General features: G+C 48.1%; 1 protein-coding gene and 2 non-coding genes across 4 annotated transcripts; 1 reads left to right on the top strand and 2 right to left on the bottom strand.

The window, feature by feature from the left end:
- Nucleotides 1–483: 483 nt before the first annotated feature.
- On the bottom strand, nucleotides 484–21,910 carry DPP9 (dipeptidyl peptidase 9). Of its 2 annotated transcripts, XM_074808990.1 has the most exons (22): nucleotides 21,770–21,910; nucleotides 19,640–19,727; nucleotides 16,560–16,662; nucleotides 16,409–16,463; nucleotides 13,563–13,675; nucleotides 12,360–12,533; nucleotides 11,974–12,142; nucleotides 11,700–11,813; nucleotides 11,268–11,396; nucleotides 10,725–10,786; nucleotides 10,095–10,195; nucleotides 8,460–8,637; nucleotides 7,516–7,681; nucleotides 7,328–7,407; nucleotides 5,623–5,775; nucleotides 5,272–5,407; nucleotides 4,402–4,547; nucleotides 3,954–4,100; nucleotides 3,646–3,798; nucleotides 2,820–2,962; nucleotides 2,364–2,475; nucleotides 484–1,850 (listed from the first exon to the last, which is right to left on the bottom strand). In XM_074808990.1, exons 2-22 carry the CDS (start codon nucleotides 19,693–19,695, stop codon nucleotides 1,758–1,760), a joined length of 2,583 nt encoding a protein of 860 aa, XP_074665091.1. In that variant the 5' UTR covers nucleotides 19,696–19,727; nucleotides 21,770–21,910; the 3' UTR covers nucleotides 484–1,757. The 2 variants fall into 2 exon arrangements, with proteins under 2 accessions (XP_074665091.1, XP_074665090.1); XM_074808989.1 differs by having other exon boundaries at nucleotides 16,409–16,662.
- Nucleotides 21,911–22,349: 439 nt separating this feature from the next.
- On the top strand, nucleotides 22,350–22,421 carry TRNAG-UCC (transfer RNA glycine (anticodon UCC)). The gene has a single exon. It is a non-coding gene; the product is annotated as a tRNA-Gly (tRNA).
- A 283-nt stretch (nucleotides 22,422–22,704) lies between these two features.
- Nucleotides 22,705–22,777, bottom strand: TRNAV-CAC (transfer RNA valine (anticodon CAC)). The gene has a single exon. It is a non-coding gene; the product is annotated as a tRNA-Val (tRNA).
- Between the last annotated feature and the right edge of the window lie 381 nt (nucleotides 22,778–23,158).

Raw genomic sequence — 23,158 nt, 5'->3', positions numbered from 1 at the left:
GTAAGCTGTAAGCTCCAGAGAGGGCGAGCATAGGCAGGCCCACCACCTGCGAAAAGCAGCTCCGTGTGTCCTAGCGTGGGATCAGAGCTGCGAGCGCTTGGAAGTGCCGGGATCGGAGCAGCTGCATCCCCCCAAGTCATGGGAGGGAGTCGGGGCGCTGGGCGAGGTACCGGCCTCCCGCGCCCCGGCTGGGACTCACAAACACGAGATGTCCGACTGGCTCAAGGTCACGCAGCGCTTTAACGGCCGAGCCAAGAACACAGGCCAGGATTCCCAGCTCTCCACCCTGCATCTTCAATTGCCTGGATCATGCTTCCCCCGAGGACCATCAGGGATTTAATATTCTCTCCACTGCTCGGCACAGAAACCGAACAGAGCGCTTTGCTTTTACCACAGACACAGCTTTGGCTATCATCAGCCAGCTGCCATTTCCTCCCGAGCCCACTCCTGCACTCCAAAAACAGGCACAAACTCCAGCCAGCATTTCTCTTTCCAATATTTTAATGAGTCGCTACATCTTACACTCATAATTATAAAAGAATAAGAATCCATAAAAATATTTTCTTTTCATAATACGCACTTAAAATACTCCAGGGCAAGTCAACGTGGTTCATTTGGGTGGGTTTTTTTTTTTTTTTTTTTTCTCCTTTTTGCCCCTGGCAGAACCCTTGGCTTGAGGGGGGTATGTGCTCCCCTGAGGTGCGATTGCTCAATCCCCCTCCCCAGAACTGCAGTTCCTGTTGATCAGGTAAATAAAAACCAGAAGAGAGCATTTGCTGAGTAGACGGGCAAGGGGAACAGTCACTGACCCGCAGAGAACTGAAGCACAGCCAATTTCAGTGCACATCTGAAAGCTCAGGGTGTCGGGGAAGGAGAAGGTGGGATCAGGAGGCAGCACAGAGAACGGAGGGAGGGAGGATTTGCATAAATATCATCCATCTTGTGTTGCAAAAACCCAAATGCTGCTGTGATCTCTGGAGAGATGATCTCTGGTTGTAGCCAGCTGCTTCAGCTGCCATGCTACCTGTTGGCACAACTCTGCTTGTGAGCGACCATTAGAGAAAGGTATCAGAGGACGCTGTTACCGACCCCAGCCACTTCCTCCATCAGCTCTGCAAAATTAAACTGAAAAATAATAATAATAAAAAAAAGACTAGTGTTGCATGCTTCTGTAGAGCTCTCTTCACATCCCAGGGCTCCACATTGTCGCAGCAGGGCCAGGACACAGCAGCAGCAGCGATCAGCACCCCTGGGGCTTGACAGTAGGTAGTTCTCTCTTCCCTCCCGCTCCTGGCTTAAGGCAGCTTGCTGATTCGGCTCTTCCATTTCCAACACAGGCACTGAGTTCTTGCAGGTAAGAGTACGGGAACCGCAGAGGCGCAGTGGAAGGGGAAAAGGATGCGGGAGAGAGAGATGGACACAAGCCTCAGCCTCGGGAGGCAGACCACTGTCCATTGATTCCCAGGATAGAGGGAGTAGCAGCAAAAAAAGCATTAACAGCCAGGCCGGAGGAGAGGAAGAGGACGAGCAGCCGAGCAGGGGCAGACCTCCAGCTTGGAAAGTGAAAAAAGGTGGCACTGTCCAAAGGGAAGGTGCCCTCCACACTCCCCCCTCGCTCGGGGGGGGGACACCCAGCCCAGGGGCGGGCACTCAGCCATTTGTGCTCTGGGTGAGATGGCTGTGAGGGAGGTGGTAGTGGCAGGGCACGGCAGGGGGAAGGTGAGCTGTCAGTGTCCAGTTTGCAGAGGCTTGTGCTCTCAGAGGTATTCTTGTAGAAAGTGCAGCAGCGTGATTTCATAGTGCTCTCCTGACTCAGGGCACCGAATACTGTGTCTCTCATTGGGGTAGATCTGTGCAGAAGCAGAGACAGAGGGTGGTTAGCCAGGAGCAGCTCATTCAGTGTGGACAAGCCTCCCTCACATCAACCCTCTTCCCTCAACCCAGTCTCCATGGGGACAAAGAGGTGCTGCGGAAGGTCTAGAACATCAGCCCCCCTGCGCCTCAACGCACTGGCGTGTGCCGCTAGTCCGCTCGGCGAGTCAGCCACCTCTGCTGCCACCAGCCAAGCGAGACAGCAACAGTTCAGGTAAGGAACACAGCAGAAGGAAAGTTCCAGGCCTGAGGGCAGGAGCCCTGTTTGCAAATGCTTTTAGATACAGGCCACATCTGCCAGCAGTGGAACAGCCACAGTGCCACCTCCCGGCCACCTCTTGGAGTCAAACGAGGCGTTTACTGTCGTCTACACCGCAACAAGGTGTGGGAGCATCTGCCTCCACCTTCCCCCGCCCCCAGAACACACAGCAGATAACTTCTGCTCTTCCCAGATTTAAGACACCTTCCCACTTTACTCCTGTTCCTCCTACCTGCAGCTGGTAAGGTTTTCCAGCCCGGATTAGCTGTGATACCAGGAAGTTGGTGTGAAAAAAGTGCACATTTTCATCCAAAAAGCCATGGAGGATCAGCAAACGATTTGGCCTGGAGATGGGATGAGAGATAGGCACATAAAAAAAACCATATAAAAAGCTCTGCAGTGGGTCTGAGCAAAGAGCTGCCAGTCAGCAAGCCAAAACCGAGCAACAGACAGGCAGTTGGGACAGTGTGAGGCCATGGACACGGTCCTCAACCCCTCCCTGGCAAAGGGGGCTGGGGGTACAATGCCCCAGTGAGCTGCAGAAGGCAGCAACCAGCCCCACAAATTCAAAATCAAATGGGATCAGAATCCATCCATCCTTCTGGGATTCAGCAGAGGTGCAACTGGTGGCACCAAGCAGGAGCCGGGAGCAGGTTTTTAGCGGCTCGCTCAAGCCCACGGTACTCACTCGTTGGGAAGCTTTTCGACGTGTAACGCCACAGAGCCAGCCTCATAACCTTGCTGGTTGTTTTCTGGGATATCCATGTACCGCTCAGTGTAGCCGGTGTCATATGCCATCCAAACTGTGACAGGAGCACCTGCTATAGCAATCTGTCAAACAAATAGGTGGCAGGAGACAGCCTCAATTATCACATGCTAAAGAGTTCAAGCGTTCCCTTTTTTCCTGAAGAGGCAGGAAAAACAGGCTCTGGACTGTTCTGTCACTCAGACGAGGATTCTTTTACAGCAAACCCACATAAAACCCAGATTCCTCCTCCTGCTATTCCTCTTACGGTCACAATGGGGTAAATTCCTGCCATACCAGCACTAAAGGCTTCTCCTTTTCAAGGGGGACTCGTGGAATGACCCAGATACTCTGCTGGAGAGTTGGGAAGGGGATTAGGAATAGCACATTTGACCTAGTGCTTAGGGATACGGTGTAGTTGAGAACAAAGTCTGTCAATGTGAGGTTAATGGTTGGACTAGGGGAGCTTCAAGGTCTTTTCTAACCTAGATGATTCTGTGATTCTGCATCAATTCTCTCATTGGATGCTAAACTAAGGCCTCCACTGGCAGTGACTGGGGAACATCCCCAGCCCGTGCTCAGCAGCCTCAGATGGGTACAGCCTGTAAGCAGAATGCAGGACTGTAGCCAGGAGCTACAGGCAGGACTGAGGGACATTTTAACCTGTCCATCAGACACATCAAGCAAAAAAGCAAACTCCAGATGCCAAGAGCTACAGAAGCTGAGAGCGCTAAGTGTGCCAAGAAGACAGCCCCACGTCCGGACTTACCTTGAAGACACTGGGTTTACAAATAAGACCCATGAGGGAGAGAAAACCCCCGTAGGACCAGCCATGTATGGCTACCCGACTCAAGTCAATGAACCCGTATTTTTCTGCTACATAATGTAAACCTTCCACCTGGTCCTCTATCTCCACCTGACCCTAAAAGGCAACAGAGAAGTTCAAGTTAGTGGCTTTCTAAATCTAGAAACTGGAGACAGAAAAGACAAGAGCAACTTTCACAGAGGCAACATGCAGCCAGGCAGCCTTAGAAAGAGCAAATGAGCAGAGATTCATCAACAATAGTAGTATGTTACCATTTGGTTTTTCAGGGCCCCTTCAAATTTGAGTCCTCGCTGGCATGAACCCCTTCCATCAATCACTACCACCGCATAGCCTAGGGACGCCAGCGTGTTTAGCCGTAAGTACTTGATTCCTTTGAAGGAGTTATTCACTAGCTGCACCTGCAGGAGGAGGAAAGAAAAGTTTCAGAGCTGAGCAGCTGCTTTCCAGTACCTTCCTCTGAGTCCCCCACTGTGTAGGATCCTGAGCTGGAAAGCAGCCACTAATCGAGCTATCAGAGCCACGCAAATCAGACTAGATGCTGGGAAAAAAATCACCAAAGGTTTGAAGCAGAGGTCAGAACTGAGGTCTAGGGCTCACTGCTAACCAAAGTGTAAGTCTTGATGCGTGACCGAGTAACGCAGAGCTCTGCCCCGGGCAGTTATCCCCTGTCTGACACCAGCAGTTAATCTGGGTTATTACCTGAGGGCCTCCATACACAAAGAGCACTGTGGGATGCTTCTTCCCAGGCTGGACATCATGAGGTTTGTAGACCATTCCGTAGAGCTCAACATCTGACTGAGTGCGGAAGTGAAAGATCTCCGGTGGGATGTAATCTGGGGGACAACCTGCAGAAGGAAGTTCAGACACATAGCAATGCAGTAACTGGCTGCAGGGTCTGCCTCCTACCTGGCCTGAACACGTTCATTCTGTTCAAACTTGACCCTAGACCTAGTCAGGCCTCTTTCAGTACCAAACCCTACCAAGCCTTCACAACACCTCCTAGAGAAGCCTCTCTCTGGGAAACACACAGCTTGCACAGGGCAATAGGCTGTATAAAGAGTGAAGGGATCAGACAAGAAAACATCATCAGCTGGGCATTCTCAGACAAGGGACTCTATGCCACAACAGCAAGATGGGGAAGTTTAAGAACAGAGATGGGTCAAACAGAGAAAACATTTGCAGGAGGGCTTCAGGTGCTGCTGTGAACTGTATCTAAAACTTTAAGGCCTAGAGCCCTAGAATGAAGTAGCCATGGCATGCCAGATACTTGCCCCCTCCCTCTTCAGACAAATCATGAATAAAGAAACACATAAACCCACTGTCATGCAAACCCTGCACCCTGGAGCACTGCTTTCTCCTCAAAGCATGAAATAGTAACATCTTAAAAGCCCATACACTATTTCCTGGATGAGCTATCCACTGGAGGTATCTCCCCCGCAACATAAGACAATTCATTTTCCCTTAGAGTGAAGTTACTTGGGCCACCTCCCTCTCCATCACCTTTGGCTACCGCTAGTAGGAAGAGTACAATGGAGCCAACCTAGCAGTGACACGGTCTACGGGACTTACTGGCTGCCTCCATCATGCTAGCCCAGAACTTGGGCTGCTTGTGGAGCGGGTCATCATCGGAGCCACTGAGCTTGTAGACGTGCACGCAAGGTGGAGTGCTCACGCTGCTGTAGTGGCTGATGAACATGTCAAAGTTCTACAGGTGGGAGAGAGAGAAGAGTTAGGGGAACAAGGTCTTTCATTTCCCACATCTAATCTCCATGCAGTCCTCAGACAAGAGCTCCCACATCTCAAGCAACCAAGACAAAGAAGCTCTCAGGACTCATTATTGGTCATGATTCATTACCACTCCTAGTCAGGATCCCTGTCAGTGTGGAGATGAGGGCATCTTGTATCTAAGAAACAACCAACCTGGCTCATTGAACAGCTGTGGGAGAAGCCTGGAGTGGTGAGTCGCACAATTTCTCCAGGAGACTCATAGCTGACTACATAGAGGTGGTGCTCCAAGGGGGTGTCCTTTGTGCCTTGGAAATACACCAGCTTCGTAGTTTCGTTGACCCAGATCTATGTGGAGAAGAGAAGGCTCAGCGACAGAAGGATGACAACTACTGCTCCTTTGCCAGTTCAAACAGTCTATCCCCAGGCAGAGTCAGCTTAAAACACAAATAGACCATGACAGACTGCTGGTGGCATTAGGGACCGTACACAACGCCTGTTGATATGATGGGCTAGAGAACACACACGTAGCACTTATGGAGAACTGCATATAGTCCAACGAAGGAACGAGAAGCAGTCACTCAGCTTTTTTTTAAGAGACTCAAAGCATTTGCTTACTAATGAGCATAAAAAGCTGGGCTCTGTTCCCCATAGGTGAAATTGGGAAGATTCTGTGCTTAAATATGGTGTCTTCCCACAGTATGTCTGGATTATAAGGGTATACATGTATTTTTTTCCAGCAATCATGATAATGAACTCCCATCTGTGGAAGGATCAGTCTAATAGCTCTAACACTACCAAACTTCAAGCCACATTAAAATATGTTTTTAATGTTCAGATAAAGCTGCTTTAAAAACCACCTGGCCAACCAGGAATAGAGGCCACAGCTTTTAAACACTGCATTGATCCAGCAACAGTAACTGAACTGTTTTCCACCTTACAGCTTCCAAATGCTGAAGCCCAAATGCTATTTCTGGCTAACCCACAGTTTGAGGACCACTGTGGACAGCAAAGGGAAAAAAATATCCAACTCAATTGGCCAGGAAAACCGGGCAGAGCCCTGTGGAGCAACAAATGCATCAAAATAATTGCTGCTAACACAATTTTAACCATAACACATGCAGGGAAGAGCTGTGGCCAAAATCAACAGCATGTACAGTGAGAATCCACATGGGGAAGGACAGCAGGTTAATTGCAGATTGAGGAAAAGCAGCAGAAACCAAATGCATGGAGCTGTAGGCCTTTTAAAAAGCGAGAAGTGAAAATCCAGATTAATTGGAAATGAACAGACAAGGTCTTTATTTTGACAGAAATCACCTGGGAGCATTAAAGATCAGACTCAGAGTTAATTCCTGAAGCAAAAATGGAGCTAGGTTTCTACAAGATTAATAAAAATTCATTTCTGGCTATTCTGCAACCAGTAACAGATACAGCTTCTCCATATTCTAAATTGCTTTACACTCTCTAGCTGCCGCCTTCCTAAAGGCTCTACTGAGGGATCAGCTGGAGACCAAGAGTTCACTCTAAGCACTAGGACATATTTCCCATTCACGAGTACTCATTGGGGTTAAAATGCTTCGGCAAAGGCAGCAATCCCAAGCCTCTCCACAAAATAGTTCTTTGTTGCTCTTGAATCTCAGACTTGTTTCCTTTTTTATGGCCTGACTCACTCATGGGATTTACCTAAGGAGCAATCTGAAGCCTGATTAAAAAGGCAATCAGTTCAACGTGCACTGGACTACAGCACTTCTGGGAAAAGCAGAGGCAGCAATAAAAGAGAAACAAAATGAAGCTTAAGTAGTTCTAGTTGGTCCCAGGCATAACAGAGGGCGTAGGCCAGGACTGTGGGCAGACAATGCAGAGCTCTGACACTGCAAGAGAGAATAAAAATAACCACTACCTTCGATCCGTGCCTCGCCAACACCTCCCATTCCCCACCAGTCAGGGCAATCTCCTCTTTGATAGGACATTTGAAATCATCTAGAATAAATAACAGGAGAATAAATCACTGCCTCCCCCAAAAGACAACACAAGCGAATCAGCGAGGGAGCTCTCAAAGCTGAAACGCCGACAAAGCGCAGCTCTTACCCTCACTATGCACATATGGCTGCACCCAGTCGAGGCTGCCTTGCTTCAGGACCGCTGTGACTCTGTACAAGTGACAGAAACCTGTTTTGCATTCGTTGGCTCGGATAAAGCAGAGTTCTTCCTCCTCTCCCTCCGGTTGGATGAAAGGATAGAAGATATCATGAACCTGTCACACAAAGCAAAAGACCCACGAGTGATTTGTACTGAGACAGCAGAGACATAGCCAAGGGAGTCAGTGCTAAACTACTGGGCTTTCAAAGGAAAGGAGAGGGGGGAGAAATAGCTCAGATGAGCAGATAGTGGGAAAAAGCCATTCCATGCTCTTCTATTACCACGAAAAAAACCTCTGAGCCCATGTAAAAGACCATGTGCTCTGGGGTCTCCATGGCTACCACTGAAATCAGCACCAGTCTTGCCTTTGAGCTAGATGTTTCAGCTATGTCAATCCCCTTTATAGGGGGTGTGAACTCCAGGCCCCTTTGTGACTTCAGTACCAAGATGCTTAATCTTAGAGGATGAAGTTTATTCCCTGTCCCCTATGTCCATCACCTACCTAAAAAAGTACAACAAATTCCAGGGATGAGGGTTGCTCATGCTTCAAGAAGCCATTTAATTTTGTAATAAAATACCCCCAAAAGAACGGCAGTGTTTACACCCAGAAGTTTGAAGTGCCCCTCTTCACCAAGAATGTTAGCAAGAATTAAATGAACAGTTCCAACTGCAAGGAGATGGCAGGATCCTCACCTCTTCCAATGCTGAGTGCATGGAAGTTTTCCTCTTGGCTTTATCAAACCCCCTGAATTAACACCAATTCTGGCACTACTGAGTAGCAGAGCAGTCTGCTGGAGCATCGACTAAACTGGACACACAGCCAATAGAAAAATGGTTAACTGTGGGAGAGAAAGGGGCAGCCTGTGCTCTCCTCCCAGCCCCGAGCCTCTTACATTTATCCACACATCAGTGGTTTCTTCATAGATCACAAATGGCTGGACATTTTCTGGCACAGTTTTGGCAAATTCAGCGCGTTGCTCCTCATTTTCTGGGACTGGAATAAAGAGTGCTGGAGGCAAAAGGATTAGCTGCAGCCGCTGCTGAGGTCTGTCTAGGAACATAGCCCAGGCGCTGGGGAAAGAAGTTGGAGGTGAATGTCAGTACTACAAAATAGATGTCCCTGTCTAACACTCAGAACGTGCAACCTTTCCCCCCCGCCCCCCCGCCCGCTGGCAGAAAGGATTTAGGCATCTGAATGCAAAGCCTCTCTCATCATTGCTGCTTTCTAATCTTGTGGAAGCTTTGCCAACAAACATGTATTGCCAGACATCTCTGGTATTTCACAGGGGTATCGTTCAGACAAGATGTCTGACAGATTTGCCAAAGCGTCTATTCCAAGGGAGCACTGTTAACAGAACCCTGACTCCAGAATGTAACTCCTCCTTGGACAGCCCCTCCATCAGGAAGCACTATTTGTCTTCTAGCAAGCTCCTGACGAGCTGAAGCGATCACTCTTAAAGCGATCCATTCGTAGGTTCCTCATTGCACGCTGCACTAGCAGGGAAAGGCACAGACCTAAGACAACTGCCAAGTGAAGGAGTCGCTTCAGTCTCAGCCTTGTTCCTCTCCAAGGAGAGTCATTTGAAGTGGTGCTGCACTGCAGGCCTCTCAACATGACAGATGGCAAGCCACCGCTGCATAGTGCGGCTACCCCAAGGCCTGGAAGTGCATCAAGGGAAGTTTCATCATTAAGACAGACTTTCAAAAGAGCCACTTCTCCCTAGCACCTCAGTGACTGTGGATTTCATGAACTGATATATTCAGCACATTTAGATAAGCTCTGGTGCAGAACATAAGAATCACCTATGGGATTACATTCTGTAAAGCTGTATGAATTTAGTTTCCAGAGCAGAAAATTAATGACGAGTTACAGAATGCAATCTTCAAAGACTGCTAAGTCACCTTAACTTGATCTGCACAGAAACTAAACAGTCAAGCAAGATTTTGAGGGGAAAAAAATTAAGAGCTTTAAAATTTCAAACCAATCAGACTGGTGTGAATTCTGTAACTCCTGAGGCAAGGCTGGCCAGCACAAGGCTGTGTATCACTTTTGGAGCAACAGCGAGCTATGGGAGCACGCTGGTCACAGAGCAATCTTTCCTCTGGTACATGCTGCACGAGGGACTCAGACCACACAGACCGCCCGCTTTCCCAGGATACACTTGGCATTGATCACAAACTGGACCAATGAACAATGATAAAACTGCTTACAGTACATTCTCATTTTCAGCAGGAAGGATATTGTACTTGTGTTAAACATTTCCAACCCAAACGAATTCCCTAGGACTGCCCACTTAACGTATCAGTGTCATTTAACTGTGTGGTTGCAACTTAAACCCCACAGCTTGTCACTCTGGTCTACGTTTGATTAATTCCTTTTTTTTTTTTAAATGAGTGCCTCATGGCTTTCTGGCACTCATGGCTTTCAAACCAGGTCATGATTACAACATGAAGCACGTCAAGGGCCTGCAATAGTTCAGCCAGGGAAGCCCTTGGGAGAGTTAAGTTTGGAAGAAAAACTTATGTACTATTTGCCATCTCGGGTCCATCCGGCACGGGCAATGTACTCCACAGTTGGAAACAATGCAGCAAATGGTTGCACCAGCTCCTTGTCCTGCGCACACACGATCTGCAGTAAAAGGAAGGTCCAATATCAAATCAGACTGCTACCAGACCTCTCCACCTCCTCCTACAGAAACTCAGTGGAATGGGAGAATAAGGAAGTATTGGCATCAGCAAGGGTCGGGCCAGGAGAAGCAAGCCCTTCTACAAATGGCAGGAAGAGAAGGGAAAAAACAAGCTTCAAAGCAAAATGATTTTGGCATTCAGCCACAGAAAAGGATAGAGCCAGGGACCGAAGCCCAGGATTAGATTGGGCTTCAACCCTCCTGCTCTACTACTGACAATGTGGTATAGCAGCCTAATCCTACATCTCGCTTCCCTCCCCTCTCCCAGCTGCCTCTTCAATGATACTTTTCAGCATTTTAAAGTTTTCCTGTTCCTTGGATAAACACATTACAGAACCAGGTGTTACAAGAGGATGAAAACAAAGGCTAACACTATGTAGGATTTCTTAGTGACCTTGTCTTAAGTCTAGAGAGCTTCAGAAGCAGTCAACCCTCCTGTGCAATATCCCATTCTGAATTGTTATCGCTTACCTTACCCTTGCTGTCCGTTTTAAATTCTGCCAGTTTTAATGTAATCTTGGGGTTTTTGCTGCCTGCAGAGAAGGAGTGAAAGAATACCAAGATGACCAACTTGAACACTCCATGGTTATACACAATGCAGCTTCTAGAGAAGAACTGACCCTAGTCCCACTAAATGGCTGTGTGTGAATATACAAATATATGGGAAAAGTTTTGGTATGGGTATGGGAAAAGTTTGCTTTTGCCTTGCCTAGTTGGCTGTGCATGTTCTCAGGAGGGAGAGGAAAGATGGGATTCAAAATGTATTCCACAACATGCCACCAGATACGTTCCATTTTCTCAGCAATCCTTTCATTTAAGCTAAACTTTAAATCCCATTCCTTTCTTGCAGTAGATTTTGGGCTCAGAGACTCAATTAGGTTTCAACATTTACAACCAGCTTCTACATCCTACTAAGTACCCAGATTAATCATGCAAAGTTTATAGCACAAATTCCACTGCTGCTGCCAGCAGGAGTCAAGAGTTGCATTAGCAGCCCTGCAGTATTTCACTTACCTGTCCTGGGGTACCGATAGGAGTCTGTTTTTCTTTCCTCCAAGGCAGGTGAAGGAACATGAATTATCTCCACCTCTGACTCATCCACTTCCTCATACAAGATCCGCAGTGTTTTTAAATCCTCTGAACCTAGGACAGACAGCAAGCATGTTTGCTACGGTGTTTTCCAGCTGCTTCTGACTTGCCTGGAGCACTGCAGCAGAACGCTCTGGTACAGAGCGTACATCTCCTGTCCAGCTACAGCTCCTAGAGACCACCCGCAAATACTCCTCAGAGCACAATTATAATCCCTCCGTGTTCTGTTCCTTCAGGTGGCCTCCCCAGAAACAGACCAAACCCAGGCCAAAGGAAAACCTTGCTCAAAATATCATTCATAGCAGGGGCTGGAAGCAGTTACAGGGTCAGAATTCGATAAGCAGAACACTGACTGACCTTCTGTGGAAGCTGTGGGACACCACCAATAGCCCGTGAACCGATCAAACTCTTCCTGAATGACAAAAGTGGCTACACCAGCAGACTTGGGGTCATCAAGAACATTGGATAAGCCTGGAGAGAAACAAAGGAGACTGCATTTACATTTCCTTGGAAAAAGCTGATCCAAAAGAAGAATGTACTTGTAAGAAATAAGCCACGGAGACATGAGCCCTCCCAGCCCAAATTTGTCAGAAGGAATTTCCTTTTGAATCTGGCAAGAAGCACCAATTACCTTTATGGCAGTATGTCATCCGCCTCTCCTCTCCCGTCTCAATATTTGCTACCCACAGATCATTGTTATTAATGAATGAAAAGAAGGCGGGGTCGGCAGGGCAGATCTTGGGATCCATTCGTGGGCCGGTGCACTGAGTCTTGATCTCCAGAGGCTTCATTGGAGACACCTACAGCAACCGACACACAAACAGCTCTGTACCAAACCAGCTTCCAGCTTCACATTTAAAAGGCCTAAACCACAGCCCATGAAACGAGGGCAAATATAGTCCTTACAGGACACAAGAGAAATGACCATAACCAAACAGAGGCAGATGTGCAGCCATCTCCAACCAAAACCATTAAGTCTGTTTCAGGTGATATTCATAAAATCACTAGCAGACTCACCATGAAACCATTCTTGCCCCCATCTCGACAATGAAAGAGGCTGTTGCTGGCCTGGAAGAGGAATAGGCCGCTCTCACTGTGGAAATCATAAGATGTTATACCAAAGACACCAAGCCGCTTGCGTTCCCTCAAGAGTTCCTCTTCTCTAGAATACATCCCATGATGAGGGGTTGCCTAGTATTGAAGGAAAGGAAAACGTGAAAGAATCTGCAAGCAGACAAACTTTCACAGAACAGGAATGCTCCAAAACTGGCACCAGCTGGTCTGTGAATGCCCAAAATAGAACATACCAGCCAAAACCAGGCAGCAGTCTTACCATACGGGTCCGTAACCACTGTACTCTAGGCTACAGGTGTGGTCCAGGAGGACTAAACCAACCACATGCCCCAAAGTTCCCTCTACATAAGAGAGATGAACTGCAAAATCTATCATTTCTGCCGTTGGCACTTCAGCATGAACTGAGGACAGCTGCACTTGCTCTGCTTATGCAAATCAGATGTAACCAATTAACTTAATGACGTTATCTACAGCCTTCACAAACAGTTTCCATGTCAGACACTGCAAACAAAAGCTCTTCCGGGGATCTTGAATTACCCTGAAGGGGACTAGCATTCCAAATGGGGTCAAGACAGCTAAATTCTTTTCCACCAGGAACCTTTTTAGTAGGGAAGACAAACGCCCTTCACTCTCTTCTTCATCAACACTGTTAGTGACAAAGGACGTTAAGATACTGAAATCAGGGAGGGGAAAATTCACCCCCTTTCTGGTTCACTTGCAATACAGTGTAGGGCAGAGCAGCCGTTTAAATTCAACCTTCCTGACTTCCTTAAAAGCAGGAAAGATAACAGACAGGCATTCCGCCGAGCACGGCAAGAGCCCAGACAAGATACCCAGAAGAAAGGTGCACTGTCCTGATAGCTTATAATCAGAGGCAGACTATGTGCTAGTTTAGAGAGTCCTCTTTGCTAGGTCAGCCCTTTGCTTGCTACATCAAGTGCTGTTTCACGCTCACTGCCAGCTCCGTTGCACACACAAGTGACTACCCTGTAAGCAATTCTTGATACAACATTCCTACAAATACCATTCTCCGTGCCTTACACGCTGCCACACTACTACCTCTACTGTTCAGCAGAGTAGTACCCACCGTACCAGCCCCACCATCAGTTCCCCCAAGCACTGTCAACCCAGGCTCTTCACACTTACCTGGAAATGATCCAGCATCTGTTTCCATGACAAGAGTAGCAAGGCCTCCTTCCGTACCTTTTTGGGAATCTCTGAGTAAAGAAGGGAATTCTCTCGACTACCATATGGCATTCCTATTAGGAGGACAAAAGCATCATCCTACTTAAGATTAGTTAGCCAGGACAAACGGGACCAAGAGCAAATTGAAAAAAAAGAAGTCTGATAACAGAGGAGCTGGGGCTGTCCAGAGGCTTTTGCCAGCTGCCATTCCCAAGCAGCTCACAGTTCAATCACAGAATAATATCTAAATTATTTAGATTTAGATATTCATTTATTTAAAAATTTCCCTAAGCAAGATTTAACACTAACCAACCTCCTCAGAATTGATTACGTCCAACTTTCCTCTCCGTGGACTGTTCAACCCATGCCCTAGATCCACTCTAAAAGAGCCACTCCCTGAATGGGTGACTCAACATTACTCTCCACATTTCTCAGCCAGAAATTTGCTACAGGGACCTCATTCAGGCCAACGCAGCAGCCTGCAAGAGGGGAAGAAAAAGCTTGGAAGCTCTAGAGAGCCCATTCAAATGTGAAACAGCATACTACATAGTCCAAGACTTTGTCATTTTACATAAGCCTTTGACTGTGATTATCAAATAAGCTATTGGCCTTCATCCAATTTCCGAAACAACCGTGAAAAAGAAAATATCCTGACACACAATTTTGGCAGTTTCAACAAAATCAAAGACCATGAACTTGCCCTCTACGTATGCTGAATAGACTGCCTAGATCAGAATTTTACACAGGGAAATGTGCCCTGATATTGTCTACTCTGCACATGTTCTGGGCAGAACAGAAAGATTTCTGAGCCGGTTAACCCAGCAGTACAGTTACTTAAAATTAAAACTGAAATATTAATAAGTGCTCAGGAAGCAAAGCAATATGTGAGCATATAATCCTCGGAGATACAGGAACACCAAAGTGCTGAGCATGTGGTGTTTAATATAAGCAGCATCTGCCATGATACAACATAAAATTCTATGGGGACAGCCCATGAATGATTTAAGATGTCCAAACAGAAAAAACTGCAGAGAGGAACAAATTACTATATATACGCACATTCAACACTCATGCGACTGCGACCTGGACTTCCTTTCTCCTTATATTAGTACTTTCAACGATGACCTCAGGCTGACTACAATCAGCATTTACAAGAAAAAGATTGCCTTCCCCAAAAAGCATTATACTTTTCTCCCAAGTGAAGAAAAGTATTCAACCCCTACAGGAAAGTTCTTCAGAAGTCTTCATCCTACTCCTCGGCCCACGGTCACTAACGGTATTCTCATAACTTGAAAATGTTATTTCATGTTAGGATGGTAATAGCATGCTGATGTTAAACACTTATGAACTGCTGAAATGGGTTCTGAGTATTTAACAGCACACGGTATTCAACTCCAAAGATGCTCATTATGGCAAAAGAAAGAATCAGTGTTTACCCTTTACTACGAATGCCTGCGAAGAGGTTCTCCAGTATTACCTGGCAGATACTGATCTTAAATGATGGATCAACCTGCTCTATGCCCTGTACTTTTCTTTAAGGAATAGAACACTGAAAAGACACTAGTGTATCTTCATTCCTGGTTCTGGCTCCTATACAGCCACACCCATGCAGAACACCAGCCAGCCAGTAGCTGGTCCGGTTGTAATCTCATACAACAGAACATTAATAAAAAAATTTTAAATTAGCCACTTAGATCCTTAGTTGTCTTCAGTCATCTAGATCAAAAACTGTATCAAAGTTAACTTGGCCTTGAAATACATTCAGCTTTAAATCAAGTCTCACTGTTCAGACTCAACAAGAAAAATATGCTAACTCTGGATACTGCCCTTTCTTATGACACAAGTGCTATTATAATGTGTAAGAAACTGTAACAAATCAAGTCACTGTCACACAGGAGCTGTCTAATGACAAATCAGTCCCTCAAAGCCAGCACCCTATGTCCTACAGTGCCCTACACTCAACAACTCAAAAGTGCCCCAGAAAAGCAGGGTCGCTTCAGGAAAGCAGTCGCTGCATGGAGTTGCACATCAGGCAATTTCTTTGCTGGCCCAGTAATGATCAGCTCATGCCCCAGAGCGTAACAAACTCTTTATAGTCTATAAAGCTTCCCATGTTACCAACCACAAAATTATCCAGTTACTAAAATCCAACCACTCTGTCACTAATTACACTGTGGCTCCAACTATAATGAGGGACCTGTACAACACAGCATTCTGCCGTCTTTCAACCCTATGGTAAGGAAGGGGATATTTCCCTGCGAATAGCATTAATGGTTAATTCCCACCTAATCTCCCTCCTCACCCCCCTTGAAAGCATTCTACCTACATGGTAATTAATAAAGCAGGGAGGCACCACCACCCTGCCATTAATACCTAGAGCTTGCAACATATAGTTATAAATTACTGACAGCAAACTCCTTGGAAAGTCAGACTGGTTGATCAATCAAGTACATCCCATTTCTCTTATGCTACAGAGGCACAAGATAGACCTGAGTTTGAGGAACATCCCTTCTCTTGCCCCATCACCTGCATTCACACCTCCATCACAAGGTTGGGTCTGGTTAGCCAACGCTTCCCCGCGTCGCTAAGCAGAAAGGCTGTGGTTAAAGCTCTTGTCTGGGACTGGAGAGGTCTCTGCTCAGTTCCAGGCTTTGCCATAGATTGAGCATGCAAACCTTGAGCAATGCTACTTAATCTCAGTTCCCCCATCTCATAAACGGGGATGCCTCCCATCCTTTTCCTCGCCTGTTTAGATTGGAAGCTCTCCCGTAACATATTCACACCCGGCGTCTGGCACGCTGGCTTACCCAGGTAATAAAGACGATGAGAGTGCGGGCTGGACTCTTCTGTTTTCCGGACAAACTGGAAATCATGGGGAGCTTTGTTCACTATCATGCCCGAATACTTCCTGCTGCTGTGAATAATGTCACGCAGCCCATCCCAAGAATGCTTTTGCACCTGGAATTGGGAAGGCACATCCTCCATCTCGACCACTTCAGAGCTGTCTGATAGCGCGTCCACTGCAGTCATCCTCTCTTCCCCTTCAGAACTGGACAAAAAACTGAGGAAGGAGTTGAGGGAAGAGAATTAAGCCTTAAAATCAAGCAGGCACGTTTTGTTGTTTAGACAAAGCTCTAAGCATGCAACAAGCTTAAGAGAACACGCACTCCTTAAACTATAGACACGAGGATTCTCTGCACTCAAAGATTACATTTTAAACATACAGCGACGTACTGAAAGGAAAAGTCCATGTCCCATCCCAGATCGAGTCCTGTAAATGAAAATATTGACCTCAGAAAACTCACTCTCCTGGGACCAGTTCTAGAAATAAGCTGTTAAAGGAAGTACAAGCAGCAGATTCGGGTGCAGAAAACAATCAGCTTGACTCAAAGGAAAACCACCCCAGGAATTTGGATGGATAATTCACCAAAGCTATGAGCTATCATAAAGGCACATAAACTTCTGTCCTGGAAGACCACAAAAGTGAAGTCCCCTTCCTGTCCTAGAGTAAAGCCTGCTCATCACTTAGAGAGAGAGGTTTATGCACCTCACTTACCTGAAGAGCTATTGCAGCCTGGAATGAAGTAGGAGAGATGGCAAAACAGGAAGAAAACAGTGCAATTGTCTTTGCTAACAGAAAGAAGACAGCAACAGACCCTGGTTGTATCCTGCAAAATGTGCTACGCGTTCCTCATACCTTTCCAAGCTAGCAGTTACTGAATATGAGCCTACAAAAAACGCCTCCACATGCAACTACAGCAAATGTTAATTTGAGGAGAGGTGGACTAACAGACTTGCCCAAGGTCAATGATGTAATCTACCGCAAAGCAGGAATGAGCCTAGGACTAGGGAAACCAGTTTCTGTCACCCCATTCATGCAGCTGGATTCCCCTCCATGAGGGCCTTTTAGTAGTTTTGGCGGTACCCAGAAGAATGTTACAAAGAATTTGAGAAGAACTTCAGTTCACTGAAAAAATTAGGCTGGAGAAGTTTGCTCCATGGAGACAGAATCGCTACCTTTGACACAGCATCAAGTCAGCAAACCAATGACTAAGAATTACTCCAAAAAAGGCCTTGTCCTCAGCAGCCCTAAGATTTACATTTTTAAATTAGATGTTTCTTGAATGCTGCCTGTCATTTGGGACAGTGACCTGCATTCTGACAGGAGAACAGCTTCTGAGATGTAGCTGTCATACTTAAGGATTAAGCAAGAATTACACATAAACCAAATCTTGAAGACTTCGGTCTCAGTAAGATGCACAGCAAATTCTTTCGCAGTGAAGAGATTTGGGGGAAAGGAGAAGGATGGTTATTTGTATCACCACAAGAAAACACTCGCCTCTGCCCATTTTCTATAGTATTTTTCAGGAGAACCCCAAGTGTTCCACCAGCTTGCACCTTCTAACAAACTCTCTAAGAGAAGTTCTCACCTAGTTTAACATCTTGCACAATTATGGCAGGAGATGAGCAAACCTAAAGCAAAGTACATCTGGACTTCCTTAAACTACAGGCACATGGTGTAAGGGCTGTAAATATAACCATATCTTCAAACTGCTAAGTCCCTAAATTGTACAAAATGTGCGAATAATAACACAAGAACAAGCTCCTGAAATAAATCTGTAGGTACTCCTGGTACCTACTGCCCAGCAGTAAATCCACAGCTTGAAAATGAATAAAGAAGAGTATTTTCCAATCAAAGCCAGGCAGGAAGCCCAAGTAAAACCACAAAAAAGAGCGCGACGGGATGTTCTAAAACTGCGAGTGTGTCTGTGGCCTCTACTGCCTATATCCAGGGTCTCCATTACAGCAACTAAAAATCACATCTGAAGGCAGAAGTGTTGCCTATCAGAAACACAACAGGAAGGCCACAGAACCCCATAAGTTGGGTACAATTCTCTCAACCCAATCCCACTGCAGGTCAAGTCAGTCAATTAAAATAATTTGGCTTTGGCTGAAGATGCCTGACCCTTAGGTTACTCTCACCCAGCTGGTGAAACAGTCTTACTCAGTCAGCTTGACTCCTCACAAGGGAAAGTTGCACCTCTAAGGGCTCAAAACAGTCCACAAATGTCATACTGGGAACTGTCCCAAATTGAGCTGGAGGATGGAGACCCTTCCAAACTAAGTTGCCATGATTTTATGATTCACTAGGGAAGTGAAAGGCACAATTTTTAGCTTGGTACTGTTCTCATCCTGCTGATTCTGACACTATAGAACAGAGAGGAGTAGTGGGATAAGCAAAGTAGCCGTCACACATGAAAGGGTTGGGAAATGCCACCATCATAGCTGGGGTGTGGGGGAGTCTCACAAAACTGAGGTTCTGACACAATACAGAGTAAAAAGAAAATCCAATTGTTTCATCCATTGCTACAGGCATCTCTTGGACAAAACATAGCAAGTATTTGGCAGCACTATATACATAAGTAAACAAGTATAAGGAGTAACTTATCTAACTGAAATTGCAGAGTGAATTTTAGGATTAAATTATTCAAAGGCGAATTGGATCAAGACATCAATTCTACCCATCTTATCCTTAGACAGTCTTGAAACTTTAACATCAATATAGTACATCTGAGATTTACACCTTACTGGAGAAACAGTCCTCTACAGTCCTTACACTGATTTAGATGATGAAGTGTTGTTGCGGAATCACTGCTAACTCCACTCCCCAAAACACCCAGCTATCCCTTGGAGGTCTTTTTCATGTTTTTTCTGCCCTGCCTAGCCAGGTTAGATGGATCAGGCACACATCCACCACGCCTTCCTTCTGGGGGAACATGTCAGTCTGAAGACAACAAGCAAGCACAGGTGGGACACCAGCACAGGAAAAAAATCATAAAGCTTGGAATTGGAAGTCAGTAAAACAAGTTATCTTCCTGAGTCACTTCCTGACCCACAGATCCTGACACAGAGCTTCCTGGGTGGAGTTATATATTTGGGATTTTGCAGAAACCTCATTCACTCCAAGAGGTGATTATTGCTCTGTCCCACACAACCTAAAGGTCAAGAAAGGCCCTGGGAGTAACTGGGACACATACCTTCTCCAACTTCCTGCAGTCTCGTTTTCCAGACGAACCCTCTTTATCTTCTGCATTAACTACTCGGCAAGCTGGGCAGGACAGGAAACTAGGAAGGAAGAGGAAAAAAAGCAAATTTCGTATAACTGCAGTTTCTCCCGTCATAGGAACAGGGCTGTATAAAAGCATCCTCCACAGGTCACATTTCCAACTGAGCAGGGAGGCACAAACAAAATCCTTGGTTTGCACTTTACAGTCCAAATCTGTTCTGCCAGCACATGCTGGGTATTAACAGCCCAGATAAATCTGAGAGAGACTTCTTCACCTGAACAATAGGACTCTGAACTCTGTGGCCTGTCTCTTTCTTTCCTAAAAAATTCTTCTTAAAAATCTGAGAATCCCCAGTACTGACCCTTCCTTTCATTCCCCTCTCAAAAATCCTGAAATTCTTGGAAGTATCAGGTACTAAGAACTGAGAAAACAGAGGTCTGGTCCCTACACTTACAGGCAAGAGTCAAACAAAGGACACCATAAGGAGCAAGACAGAGGGTCAGCAGCCCCACTATCGTCAGCGTCACAGTCCCACCTGGGACATAAAATCCACATTTGTCTTCCAAGCCAGACTGCTGCTTCCCTCTGCCTCAGCCTGATGCCACGGAGGAAGCCTGGCTCACCACACAAGCCCATTTTCCATGAGCAGAAGAAGGTGCTACCTTCACCATCCTCCTCCCTACCCAAGTACACTAAAGTACAAAGATCTTTGTCTCCTCTTCAAGAGAGCTCTGAATCACAGACACACCCGAGACCTGCCACTATCTTTTGCCAAGGCCCCTGGTTTGCCCAAACAGCCATTTCTCCACCAAAACCACACTCACAGAGGAACAGGAGAGACAAAGCGTCACAAAGAAGCGCCAGCAGCGAAGCTTCTAAACTGCAGAGGAGAACAGAGAGGGACAAAGTAGCAGCATTCAGCAATTTAAGTGCAATATTCGATGCAAGCACGAAGGGCAACAGGAGCGATGCTCAGGAATGCTGAGTAACCTGGTCTGATCTCACAGCTGACCCTGCTTTGAGCAGGGGGTTGGACTAGAGACTTCCCGAGGTCCCTTCCAATCTCGGTTATTCTGTGATTTTAATGATTCAGAGGAATATCTCACCCTCATCCCACCCGCCACAGCTCACACGTTTCACAGAGAAAAGGAACAATAAGATCCTTTGATGCTGAACCCAGAGAAAAAGAAACTGAACAAAACAGACACGAGAGATCAGAAAACTGGCATGAATCATGATACTCATTTGTCAGCGAGACCCCGAGGGGCCTGCTGGTGCATTCAAGAAGAGCCAAAGCAACACGGTCACCTAGAGGAGCCCTTACAAACGTGTCCCTGTCATGGCTGGGGGCTTTAAGATCTCCTTCTCCAAAAATAAAAGCAGCCAAGGGTGGAATAAACCCGTGGGGATTTCTCTACAGAGGGAGAAGCTTTGGCAAAGGCTGCCAGCAGCCCTTGTCCATCTCTGCACTATGAGCGGGGCTGAAAGCCCTGACAGGGAGCTCCTGCCCTTGCTGCGGAGGGAAGGCCGGGCCACGGGTTAGCAGAGAGGGGGGAGCCCAAGGGACGGAGCACCCTGTCCCCCCCACCTCCCTCCACTGCTGGAGACGGCTCTTTGCCTGTGGAGAAAGAGGAGCGAGCAGCTTCTCACCTGCCTGGGTAAAGCACGGGCTGCTGGGGGGGCCAACACCCCCCCGCCAGGGCAAGGCGTCCCGCCCCATCACCCCATCCCTGGGGGGCATGTGGAGGGGGGAACGAAATGCAAACCACCCCCTCAAGTCCAGGCAGCCCTCCCTCGGCTGGGGGCAAACCGAGGGAGAACAAACACCCTCCCAGGGCAAGGGGTGGCCGCCTCCCACACCCTGGCGGGGATATAAGTCACGGGGGGTCAAATATACACCCCTCGCCCCCTAAGGCCCCCTCCCAGCCCAGCGGAGGGGGCGAACGCGGCCCACGGCGGGGGCAAACACTCCTTCCCTGGGGTCAGCGCCCCTGCGCTGGGGAACACTCCCACCTCTGCCCGTACCGGGGCGGGGGGGAAGCCCGCCCACCCCGCCGGTAGCGGGGATCACCCCACCCCACCCCTCCCGTCCTCACTCACCCCGGGGCGCGGCGACCTCCCCCTGACGGGCGGGGGGGCGGCTCCTCTGTGGGAGGGCGGGGGGGGGAAGGGGGGCGGCGGCGGCGGCGGCTCCGTCACTCCCGCTCCATGTCCCGGACACTGGGCAGCCCCGGAAACGGGGGAGGGGAGGGGGGGAGCGGGGGCGGCGGCCTGCCCCAGCGCGACCTTTCACCCGGCGGCGGAAGTGGCGGGAGCGCGCCGGGCGCGGGCGGGAGCGCGCGGAGCGGGGAAAGGACCAAGCGGGGGGGGCGGGAGAGAGCGGGGATGGGAGGAACCACTGCGTGGGAGGGAGGGGAATGACTGCGGCAGGACGGAGCTAATCTCCCCAGCCAGGGGGTAGAGTAGAGGCTGACAGAGGGTAGAAAAAGCACAAAGAGACTATTCTTTCCCCCCCCAGCCTCCGAAACGGGCTCTACTTCAGCATTACTGCCGCCGTGGGGGAACTGGGGGGCTATTGTCGTCCCTCGCTGCGCCCCTGACACCCCCCCCCACTCCTGGAGGATGGTTGGATCCAGGCGCTAAGCTTGCTGAGGGAGGCCGGAGAATCTCTCACCGGCAGGCGTTGGTGGTATAGTGGTTAGCATAGCTGCCTTCCAAGCAGTTGACCCGGGTTCGATTCCCGGCCAACGCAGCGCTTCTTTTTCTCTTCGCTTTTAATTAAATAAATTTTAATTTTCATTTATAATTTTTTTTCCTGCTCCCCACCGATTACCAAAGCTAATTCAGAACGTGTCGCACGCGAAGCGCCCCGCCCAGTTACGTTTTACCCACCTAAACCCTGGCCGTTCGCCGGCGGGACGTGGCCGGGAGCGCTGTCCGGTGGTCCGGGACATGGTGCCGCTGACCCCAAACCCCCAGGGGACGGCGGAGAAATAAATAGAAACCGAAAAAAAAAAAAAGGGGAAGAAAACAGGTGTTTCCGCCCGGGATCGAACCGGGGACCTTTCGCGTGTGAGGCGAACGTGATAACCGCTACACTACGGAAACCCGCGCTGGCACAATTCTGCGGGCGGCGCCTGATGTTCGCGCCCTCCCGCCAAACCGCGCGGCTGAGGGATGCGCCTGTCCCTCACCTCAAAACCTCGGCCAAAACCTGCCCCAAACACTGAGCGACGCCGTGCGGGATTCCGGGTGATCAGCGTTAATGAGTAATTAGCGCTCCCAGAGGCCCACTCACCTCAGAAGGCGGCTGAGGTGCGTGTCCCCGAGCCACGCTCGGCTGCATTTCGGAGGTGCTTCCCTCAGAAGGTGTCAGCCCAAGAAGAAACTTGCGGCTTCCCGCTGAGGGGGAGCGCCAGGGGCTCCCCCCAAACCGGCCTGGCCTTGCACCCTGCTCCAAGCCAGGGGGGCTGCCGGGAGGCCCGGGCC

The sequence above is a fragment of the Strix aluco genome, chromosome 29 (genome assembly GCF_031877795.1).
Source record: "Strix aluco isolate bStrAlu1 chromosome 29, bStrAlu1.hap1, whole genome shotgun sequence".
Lineage (NCBI taxonomy): Eukaryota > Metazoa > Chordata > Aves > Strigiformes > Strigidae > Strix > Strix aluco.
Note: the sequence above shows the minus strand (reverse complement) of the source record. Positions and strands in the feature narration are given on the sequence as shown.